A 12,285-nucleotide genomic window follows, 5' to 3' on the forward strand; every position below is an offset into this window, starting at 1 on the left:
CACCTACACTTAGACTAGAACTTACACACTCACTAAATAATACTCTCACTTTGTGTTTTCAACTCACTCTTAATCGTGCCTCTTTTCAACACACAACACACTAATTGACACTTTCTATTTATACTAGTGCTAAGTGGGCTAAACTATGTTATTTAGACAATTCTACAAGGTCCTACATACATTTAACTAGAATAGTCCATGAGCTCTAGAATTCTCTACATCAATTTTAGTCATTGACTTTTAGAACTCATATTATACAAATGAACTTTTTAATTTATCTATTAATCTAGAACTTTCTTTATCATGCTCCAAGTTTATATGTAAAAGGCTTTTCTAGATTATCTCTAATACTCCTCCTTATTTGAAAAATCTTGTACAAAAAATTAAAACACCTCCAGCACTTCATTAAATTGGACCTTTTTCTCCAACTTCTTGTTATGCTCCAACTTGTGTTTTCCACTAACACAACCATCAAGATAACAAATATTATTATTTGCCCTCCTTCCTTGCAAGACCAAGGGATCACGATGATAGACCTTACACCACTTTCCGCTACCAACGTACCTTCATCCATTTCTTGGCAACTTACCCAAAGATATCAAATTAGCTTGAACTCTAGGTACATATCTCACATTATGGAAGGTCTTTACATATCCATCATGGAGCCTCATTTTCACATTGTCCACGCCTTCAACTTTTAACTTAAGTCCATCACCGGTTTGAACGTAACAAAAATCACCTTTTGCTCCAACATCTCGAACATTTCTTGGTCCCTACACACATGTATAGCGGCGGCCGAATCCAACACCTATTTCTCTTGACTCACCTCCTTCATATTACATTGAGTCAAGAAAATCTCTTCACTATAAATTTCTTGTTGGCCCACATTAGATGAACCACCCTCTTCATCTAGCTTTACCTTGCCTAACTTCTCTTGCAATTCTTTTAAATTCTTTAAATCTTCCTTCGCCTTTGAGCAATTACGTTGAATATGTCCGTTCTCATGACAATAGTAACATTCCCGATCATTCCACTCTCTTGGTCGGGACTTTGATCTATAATGAGGGTCATTACGTCTCCATTTATTCCTCCCTCTGTCAGACTCCTCTGCAGCTAGTGCTCGCTCATCTTTTCCTCGACCGTCTTCGTTTTCGGACCCTTCTCCATCCATTTTGGATACCATCCTTTCATTTTCCCTCACAATTGTTATTGCTTTGTTCCTCCAGTGTTATCTTCTCTCTACCTACAAGCAATGTCTGCATAACAGGCCTGTAGGACTTTGGTAATGAAGCCAATAACAAGAGGGCCTGCTCCTGGTCCAATATCTTCTCGTCTGCATTTAAAAATTGACATACTAGTTGATTAAATTTATTAATATGGTCTTAGAAGGTCATACCTTTTCTCATTTTTAGCTGGTACAACTCCCATCGCAAACACAATCGATTGGTTAGGGACTTTGACGCGTATATCCCCTGCAACTTCGGCAACAGTGCCCTTGGGTCAGTTTCCGTCAAGAAATTATACTTGATCTCCGGAGCAATCGCCAACCGAATGGTGCTAACTGTCTTCTTCTTCTTTGATGCCCAAGCCGCAACATTCAAATTATCTGGCTTTTTCTCCTCCAAAGCCATGTCTAAATATTGTTGTACCAACCAATCCTCTATCGTACTCTTTCCAAACAATAAAATTGATCTTTCCATCAAATAATAGGATTTCAAATTTTTGCAAGCTTGTAGCTGTGTTCCTTCTCAAATTCCTCTACTCAAAACTTTTTCCCTTCAAGAAAGTCTTCTCAACCTAGCTCTGATACCAAATGGAGGAAAAATAATTCCCAATGACACTCATGGTATAGTAATTAAAAACGTAATTTTATTTTTATACACACAATTCAATTTATAAGAAGGACAATTTATATTTTAGAGTACACACACTCGACACAATTATTTTGGGACACTTACACTTGGACTAAAACTCACACACTCACTTCATAATACTCTCACTTTGTGTTTTCAACTCACTTTTAATTGTGCCTCTCTTCATCACGCAACATACTAATTGACACTTGCTATTTATACTAGTGCTAAGTGGGCTAAACTATGTTATTTAGACTATTTCACAAGCTCCTACATACATTTAATTAAAATAGTCCATAAGCTCTAGCATTCTCTACATCAATTTTACTCATTGTCTTCTAGAACTCATATTACACAAATGAGCTTTTTAATTTATCTATTAATCTAGAACTTTCTTTATCATGCTAAGTTTATATGTGGAATACTTTCCCAGATTATGTCTAATATTAACAATATCCCTTCTTCCGTCACGCCACCATGTCTGCCACCCACATCCACCGCACAACCCAACGCCACCACTTCCAAACCCACGCAGCCCTTGATTCCATGTTTGCTGCCCCAATTAAAAGTTTTGTTTTAGGGTTAAGAAGTTTCTTGTTCTTTGATCGAGTTTACTTTCTCTTTTGATGCTGTTGATTTGATTTTCTGATTTCAGATTACGAATCAATAACCTTTGCAGCAATGGTTTTATGCTTTTCTGATTTGAAATTTGCTTCCTTTTCTCTTCTGTTGCTTTTTCACGCTATTGTTGATTTGCTTTTGTTAATTTGTTGACTTACTTTGATAATTGGTTGATTATATGGATTTTTTGATTAAGGTTTAATCTTGTTTGTTGATAATTTTGATAGTTTGTTGATTAGGGTTTAATTTTTGTTGGTTTGCTTTGACAATTTGTTCGGATTATTTTGTTGATTGTTTGATGTTGGGTAATTGGGTTTTATGATGCAGGATGAGGCAAGAGATTATGAGGAAGCAATGTTTGATGTTGTTTCTTGTTTGATCTCGGAGGATTGAGGATGGGCATGACATGTTTGCTTTGGAGATGCATTTTATGGTTCCAGTACTTTTATCCTGCAAATTAATTGTTGAATTTGTTGTCATGTAGCTATTTTTGATGCCCTGCTTTGAATTATGCTTTTAGTATTGAACTTTCGACAGCACTTCACCAGCAGCAACTGGGACAGCAACAGCCGCAAAAGAGCAGCTGCTGCAACACGTGGTATCAACGACAGCAGCAACTTTGACTTTCGACAGCAGCATCCACGACATCGGCAACATCATCAGTCACAGCACACGACAAAACTGACAGCAAAATTCTCGACATGCACAGCAGCAGCAACGACAATGACAACAGCAGCAGCATGTCACATTAACGGCAACAACAAGCTCGACACACGACAGCAGCAGCTGCACGCGGCAGTAACAACAACAGCAACCTCGATACACGCAGTAGCAGCCACGATAAAACACCAATAGCATCAGCACGCAACATCAACGACATCAACAAGCTCACTCAGCAGCAAGCATGACATAGACAACATTTGCTATTGTGAATGCAGGATTTGTTCTCATTGACTTACAGATATTCATTCCATTGAAATTAAAACCAATTTGTAATAATTACTCTAATTGTTGGTTCTATATATTTTTTATAAAGTAATGTTGTATATTTGTAAATAACATAATGATAATATTTTACAATGATTTCGGTTTGTTGCCAGAGAAATTTGAAGTTGTTGCGAAAAATGTTGCAAGTAGTTCGCAATGATATAGTCGTTGCAAAAAATAGCGATATCAATTATTACCTAAAAATTTTCCGAATAATAGAGTTGGTTGAGAAAAATACATTATCCTGCAACAAGGAAAGTTGTTGCAAAAAATGATTTTTTAACAACGATAATTGTTGTTGCGAAAAATATAAAAGTTTTGGCAACGACTTTTCTCGTTGTAATAAAGGCGTAAGAAATTGCTACAAGTAATTTTTTACAATATTAAAGGTCATTGCGCAAACTCCAAACTTTTGCAACTGCGAAAATCATTGCCAAAACCTTTGGCTACGACCGTACATAGCTACTACACGCAACAACTAAAGTCGTTGCAAAAAACACGTTTAGCAACAAAAAGCTGTTTTTTGCAACGACTTTTATAGTTGCTAAAAAAGATTTTTGTTGTAGTGTATAGACACCAAAATTCTAAACAGAGCATGAAAATATTACAATGACAAATCATCAGTTAATACACATTTTCTACTATTGTTTTATAATTTGAGGGAAACCTTAATAAATAAAAAATTTAATGAATTATCCCCTAATTTGAAAAATGGAGGATACAAGCTATAATAAGTTAAGTAAAATGGAAGTTTTCAATATTAGGTGCTCATTGTATATAGTATAATTTGCGAATTACAGTTTTAAAATCTTCCACTTTGCAAATACAGCCACTAAAATATCAATATTCGCAGGTTCAAGTCAAAGCACAGAATTCCGACTAATTTGGTGGTCAGAATTTTAGGTTAAGTGGTAAGATCAGTTCAGTGTTTTTAGCATAAACTTATAAATTTTAATACTTTGGTGGCTCTAATTCGCAAAAAATAAACTTTAAATTTATAATTCGCAAATTATTCATATATATATATATATATATATATATATATATATATATATATATATATATATATATATATATATATATATATATATATATATATATATATATATATATATATACATATATATATATATACATATATATATATATATACATATATATATATATATACATATATATATATATATACATATATATATATATATACATATATATATATATATATATACATATATATATATATACATATATATATATATATACATATATATATATATATACATATATATATATATATATACATATATATATATATATATATATACATATATATATATATATATATATATATATATATATATATATATCTATACATATATATATATATATATACATATATATATATATATATACATATATATATATATATATATATATATATATATATATATATATATATATATATATATATATATGAAAAATTTATTGTTAACTATAGATGATAATTGATAACATTATTAATAATAAAGATAAGTGATAAGAATAAGTAGTAAGATATTGTCTTGTTTGATTTGCTATTATCTATGGTTATGTTTGAAAATAAGTATTTTTATTTTAAATTGTAGATTTCGATTATAAAATCATAAATGAAAAAGTTTTGAATGACAAGATGTGGGAAGTTGTAATTTTCAAATTCTCAATTTTAAGTAACTTTAATATCATGGTGGAATTGATACAAGTCTAAATTGGATTTTTAATAATTTGCGAAATACTAAATTTAAGTCAATTCTAGATTCCAAATGAAAATATAATTCTCAAACATAACATAATCTCATTAGATTTATGATCTAATTTAATTTTGGCCTAATCTAATTTGGTGTCGTCTATTGTGATCAAGATGTTTCTAATGGATGTGAAATGGCATGATCTGATTTGATTTTAGTAAGAAAAAGTAATATGTGTTTAGTAGGTTGATCTTATTACCATTTATTTAGTGTGTAAGCCTTATATTGTTGTTGTTCCAACCAATGAGAAACTCTTGATTGCACTTGAAGAAAAATTGTTATATGTATCCAAAAGAGTACTTGGTTGTGTAATTTTTTGTTGTGTGTTTATAAAGTGTTGTTCCAGCCAAACTGTCTTATTCTTACTGAGTATAATGCCATGAGTACGCTAAATTATTTTCAATTGGTAGTTAGTCTCTTTTTTTTTAATTAAAGTATAGTGCCTAGGTTGCACTAAAACGGACACGGACACGATACGGGTACGGGAAAACGCCAACTTAAAAATGGCGGACACGGGGACACGAAAATGGTAATATAATAAATATATCAAATTAAAGATAATTTTACAATCTTTCATTTGATATATGTAAATAAACACTTTAAAAACATAAAACTCACATAAAATGCAAATAAGTACCAAATAAACAACATGAGTATTTAAAATTAGTTATACAAACCAAATCAAAGAAAACCAAATAAAATAGGTAAATTTAAGTTTGATCATCACACATCATCCATATGACATCCATCATCATCCTCTGCTACAAAAGTAGTTTCCAACTCGGGCTCATTGAGAGAAAAATCCGCCATGCCAAGACAAATAGAATCTTCTCATTTCAAATTGTAAGTAATCATTTAAATGTTATAAATGATCACTTTAAAACAAAAAGTATATATGTGAGACCGTCTCATTTAAGAATTAGTGATGAACATAATAATACTAACCAATCAACATAAGTAATTTACAAATTTTAAGTGATTGTGGTGCGGTTTGGGGCAACAAATGGTGGTGCGTGGTTTGTGGCCTGCTGCGGTGGCCTAAATGCATGAGTAGAGGAGCAAAGAAGGTGAGGATGTCAGTACTCATTAGTGATTGTGGCGCACATATTGAAGGAGAAGGCGGCGATGCTAGCGGCGCTCACATGTGGTGGCAGAGAAAGAAGAGGAAAAAAGAAATTTTATTTATTTATTTATTTATTTTTTTAAAAAAACGTGTCCTTGACTGCTTGCCGTGTCCCTTGCCGTGTCCTTGCCGTGTCCGCGTGTCCTAAAAAATATTAAAATATTGGACACTTCATTTGACGTGTCGGACACGGATTTTCGCGTGTCCGTCGCGTGTCCGTGTCCGACACGTGTCCGACACGGGACACGCCAGTCCAGAGAAGTGTCCGTGTATTCCAGTATAGTGCTACTTTTAATGAGTATATGGTCACCAACTATTGGTTCTAATACAAAACTGGTTATTTAATTTTGGCATGTTGGCACTTCGCCAGTTTCAGAGTGTACACTCAAGAATTCATCTTCATTTCTGTCCCACACAGGTGAACTCGCAAATTTATTGTTGCTTTCAATTTTATTCTTTTCCTTAAATAATCTAATTTGTGGGCAATTATTATGTTCAATCCACTGTTTATTTCCCTAACTTTTTTTTTTTTTTTTTTTTTTTTTTGTGAATTAGGAGGAAAACATAAGATCTAAAAAAGAGAGTTCTAATGGAGGGTCATCCTTATTCTCCTAAAGATCTAATCTTGCCTGGTTATGTTCCCAATTTTCTATCTGCTTTATCAATTTTGGGTATTTTTGCTGCTGCTTCGATCATTGTTTTTTCCATCTCATGGATTATTTCTGGTATATTTCTTTTTTCCTTCCATTACTTATTTTATTTGGAAATTGAGGTCTTTTTTTTTGCTATACACTGATTTAGATGGCCTTTTTACAATTATGTAAGCAAATTTCAAGATTAATTTAATTACTTCTTGCAAATAATTAGTCTTGCATTGTTAGGCTTCTATGTTTTATGTGATAAATGAATCACCATTGATCATTCTAGTGGTTGATGTTGATATGGTGTAAAACAATGCGCTAAGAACATAGCGCATGATTCTTTTCAATGCATCAAAATCAGGCAGCCAAAGGTCATGCATAACTTGAATTATTGCATATACAATGTCTAGATCGAGTAAAATTATGTTGTCTCCAATAGAGAAGTAACAAGAATAAGATCATTAACATAAAGAAGTATATTATATTTGATTCTCACGCGATAGGTAAGGTAAAGATTGAACTATCACTTTTGGTGGCTTATGCATGCCCACAGTTTCCTGCAAATCTTAAAGAAGAAAAACATTTTTTACGTCAAGTTGATGAGTGAACCATTGCCTAGCTAGAGCTTAGCCAAATTCAACACAATGCAAATAATAGGTGACTTAACAGCTGACCAAAAGTATCATCACAATATATGCCTTATTTAGACATGCCATGACAAACAAGATGAGTCTGTGTTTCTTTTCACATTTTACTCATGTAGATTTGCTTCCAACTACTATCATTATTTCTATCTTGGTGTGTAAATTAGCACCTTTACTCGCATTTTAGAATATGAAGAGGAAAAACTTTTTAAGGCAACTTTTTATTTCCCTGTTTCAGATTTACGAAAAGTACTTAGCAAAGGTCATAAGTTGCAACACTAGTTACTTCAGTGATTGTTCTTCTTTCACTAGGAAGACTTTTAAGGTCCAAACTCCTACGGCTAAAAATTGGTGTTGATGTCAAACTTAGTCTATTTGATATGGTGTCGAGTATAAGTTCAAGTGTCCAACACTCCAAATCGACTACTTTTACGAAAATTGTACCTAAAATGAAGTGTGAATGTTCCCACATACCCATACTAGTGTGTCAATTATTGCTCTTTAGATGAAAAAAGAATCAAGGTAGCATAGCTTTACCTTCGGTTTTTTATGAATAATTTTCTTATTTTTGGTCTAAACAAAAGTGTCAAGTTTGAATGTGCATGTTGAAGTGTAAGCGATTCGAGTGACATAACAATGATCATAGAAAAGTAATTGAAATGAAAGCTTCAAGAGGTTATCTAACTAAAAAACAAGATGAAAACGATAAGGAAAGATGAACACAAGTGTTTATGAGGTATCTTGGATATCTCTCCCCTTCAAATGTAGTTTTATTTATCATTGGATTCAACAATACAACTATAACTAAACTTCCCCTATCTTGAGACGATCCTCTCAAGATCACAAATACTAGAACAAAGAACACTCTCAATTTCTTACAATGTAATAGAATTCTCTCAATATGGTGTTTGTGGTGATTTTGTTCTATGAATGATATTGTATCCTTTTATAGGCAAGGAGTACATCATTCTAGAACCACATCATAAATCACTATTAAGCCACACATTTAACATCAACATTAACCATTACAATAAGTATGACAATAAACAACAATAAACATAGCAATTAAACAAGGAATAATGTGCTCTATCAATGCCATAGCCCATACCTCAACCTTAGTCTTAATGAAATAACTTAACATTGTTGGTATGCTTATAGTGTAATTTTCCACGTTTGTAATTAAGAGATATTGTTGGTAAGGAAAATGCCAATCCACAATGTACCGTTTTGTCGGACTTACTTGCCACTTGGACTGCTGCACATTAGGAGATAATGATTCCATTAGTCTTGATGGAATAACAACACACCTTCCTAAGTAATCATCTATGATGTGAGTAGGTAGCTGCATCCACCTAAGGAAATTCTCTTTGCTAGACCTCATAGGTCAAAATCAATGTAATCCAAGATACCCTTATGGCCCGTTTGGTAACCGGTACCAAATGGTGGGAATGATAATGAAATGTTAGTGTAATTTTGGTAAGAATATCACTTGATAAATGTAATGACCATACTTATTCTCCTTTAACAAGTTCATTTTCTTCACAAAATTCATTCCAATTTATTACCACTTAAACTTGTGGTATTAGGTGGTAATGAAAAATTGTAAAGATCAAACTTTCATTGACATGATACATAGCATGAAAATTTACATTATAAATCATTCCCATTACCACCATTTAGTACCACTAACCAAACGGGCCGTTAGTGATATGTACAACATGTTTGAAGCTTACTCTCTTGTGCATCCCATAAACACAATATTCACAAAAGAAGAATGTACCAAGACTCTTTCTGCTCCTTGTTTACATAACTCGTTCATCTTATGCTCACTCATATGCCCAAGTCTTAACGTCAAAGTTTGGTATCATAATCCGTCATTATAGAGGTGGAAACATTAACCGATCCGGTAATCATGGAACCTTGTAACAGATACAATCTTCCAACCATCATATCTCTCATCAAACTTAGTGAGCCTTTTGCATTCTGTATGACATTATCCTGACAACTACATCATGCATCTTAATAAAAACATTAGAAATGCCAACAACCTTGCTAGTATCATTATTATTCATGGTCACATTTTCGCCATCCACCTTTTTATAGGTAGAAACAAACTCTTTGTTAGGAGACATTTGAACTCGGTAATTGTTTTGTTTAATTTAGATGCTATGCAGTTGTAATTACTAGTAGTATTCGCTATCTCTATATCTAGTGCTTTTAAAATTATTTTTTGTATCGCAATTTTCAATCACCAGTTTCTGTAACGCAGGGTTATTTTCAAAGACAACAAAACTCGAAAAGCTGCTCATATTCTGGTTTACTTTCTGTGGCTTAATACATATAATCATCGAGGGATACTTTGCCTTCACACCCAATTTCATCAAGGACAAAAATGGTTTTTACTTGGCAGAAATTTGTAATGCTATTGTTCATCCTTCACCTTTATAAGATTTTTTCCTCCACGGCTTTTAGACCGAGATATATTTGCTCACCGCATTTTGTTTGATATTTTGGATATCACAGGGAAAGAGTACAGCAAAGGCGATTCCAGATACGCCTCTTTTGACTCTGCTATAGTTTCTGTTGAAATGGCAACAGCTGTTGCTTGGGGCCCTGCCTGCCTTTTAGCAGCGTAAGTAAGAGCAGATCGACATCTATGGTCTGTTTCTCGGACTTAAGTACTTGTAATTTTTCATCCTTTTGGTACCAATATTAAATATGACACGGGTGGAACTGAATACGAGTAGATCTATAATGTTGTGCATGCAGGTATGCTATAGCTGCTCACAAGAGCTATAGATATGTTCTTCAATTGGTGATTTCTGTGGGCCAAATCTATGGTGTAGTTATATATTACATAACCGCGATTTTGGAAGGGGACCATTTTTGGGCGAGTCCTTTGTACTACTACGCATACTACGTTGGAGCAAATTCACCATGGGCATTGATACCTTTCCTTATAATTGTTAGATGTTGGAGAAACATATGTGAATCCGAAAATAGAAATAGTAATAAGAAAAAAGTCCAATGAACTTGGCAACAATGTTGCGATGGTTTTTCTTTTTTTTTTTTCGTGCTTTTTAGCAAGCTTTCAGTTCTTGTTTTACTTGGTTTCAGCTCATTATGGTCGCGAAAATTCATATAAATAGTCATTGGATTTGAATTCCCTCATTTATTTTTCATATAACGTTCAGTTATATTTCTCATGCATATTTTTTTTTTCTAATTTATTTTATGAGTATTTATTTATCCAAACGTATTCATACTTAATTATTTATTAAAAAAATATTTTAACACGTAGCTCACATAGTAAAGAATTGTTAATAGTTGTCAACAAATTTTTAAAAAGTGAATTTCCATGTTGGGAACCAGAACCTAATTGCATTCTTGCTGTGTCTCTAACTCATCTTAAATCTTCTTCACCTTCTTACCAGAACCTAATTATCTGATAGTATAAAAATAGGGAAAATTGTTAGAAACTATCTAAAAAAAACATACTTTTGTGAAAAATTACGTAGAACAAATTTTTTTGTCAAAAAGTACTTAGAAATTTTTATATTTTCTTTGTCAAAGAGTATCTTATAACGAAACCGTCTATTTTCTGTTTTTTCCTGTTGTGTGCAAGTCACTAAAGGCACTCATTATAGCATTTGAAGCAGCAGCTTCTTCATTCAACTCAATTGAATCCTAGTTTTGAAAATTACACTCCTTTATCTTCTTCCTTTTCTTCTCCATTAAAATTGTGTGTTGAAGCTTTAAAATTTCTCCTTCTTCATGTATGCTTTAAATTGTTCATCTCCTAACTTCATTTGTATCAATGGCGGAAATCGCATTAATGAAAGATGATGGACTTACTACTGTGCGTTTGGGGAAGATGATGCTGCATTTGGGTAAGCTTCGAAAACCTTAACTTAAATAAATAGTTCGGTGTAATTAATTTGGGGAAAATGTGTTTTGGGAATAAAGATGGCATTGACACGTGATGTGTTTTAATTTCCGACATTTTTTCGTTAAATTTGAAATACTAACGAAATAAGTGATGGTATAGTTAAAGGTACTATTTGACAAAAAATTAAATTTTGTAGGTAGTTTTTAACAAAAATATTGTTTTAGGTAATTTTTACAAAAGTGAGATTTTGTAGAGTAATAACCTCCCCTTATCTTAAGACCAATCCTCTCAAGATCACAAATTGTTTAAATAATGATGAACACTCTCAAGTTTCAACCAAAGTAAAGCTCTCTCACAATATGTGTTTATGGTGCTTTGTTTTATGAATGATGTTCCCTTTTATAGAGGAAGGAAAACATTATTCTTAAAACCACACTCAATGCACCATTAAAACATAATTAACACCCTACAATTAACATACATGAATCTTAGCTATGAAACACCCTCTTAATGCATATTAAACATGAACAATAAACCTAGCAATAAACATAGAAATAATGCCCACCATTATTCCTAGATTAATTACCCCCCAATACTCCCTTTTAATGCCTTAAACTGTGCATAAAACAGTCTGAAAAAGCATCCTAGGCAAAGTGCTCATTCAAGGCACTAAAGTGCTCGAACAAGCACTTTCATTAGAAAGCTTATATTGGCTAATTTCACATGTGCTCGAATGAATGAGC

General features: G+C 32.7%; 1 protein-coding gene and 1 long non-coding RNA gene across 2 annotated transcripts; both read left to right on the top strand.

Annotated features, from left to right (window-relative positions):
• The first annotated feature begins 1,931 nt into the window (after positions 1-1,931).
• Positions 1,932-3,573, top strand: LOC130828212 (uncharacterized). The gene is made up of 2 exons (XR_009047343.1): positions 1,932-2,537; positions 2,802-3,573. It is a non-coding gene; the product is annotated as an uncharacterized LOC130828212 (long non-coding RNA).
• A 3,105-nt stretch (positions 3,574-6,678) lies between these two features.
• On the top strand, positions 6,679-10,861 carry LOC130828213 (probable 3-beta-hydroxysteroid-Delta(8),Delta(7)-isomerase). The gene is made up of 5 exons (XM_057694069.1): positions 6,679-6,786; positions 6,924-7,093; positions 9,923-10,069; positions 10,177-10,285; positions 10,423-10,861. The coding sequence occupies exons 2-5, from the start codon at positions 6,958-6,960 to the stop codon at positions 10,682-10,684; spliced, it is 654 nt and encodes a 217-aa protein (XP_057550052.1). The 5' UTR covers positions 6,679-6,786; positions 6,924-6,957; the 3' UTR covers positions 10,685-10,861.
• Positions 10,862-12,285: the final 1,424 nt, after the last annotated feature.

This window comes from Amaranthus tricolor, chromosome 12 (assembly GCF_026212465.1).
Source record: "Amaranthus tricolor cultivar Red isolate AtriRed21 chromosome 12, ASM2621246v1, whole genome shotgun sequence".
In the NCBI taxonomy this organism is placed as follows: Eukaryota; Viridiplantae; Streptophyta; class Magnoliopsida; order Caryophyllales; family Amaranthaceae; genus Amaranthus; species Amaranthus tricolor.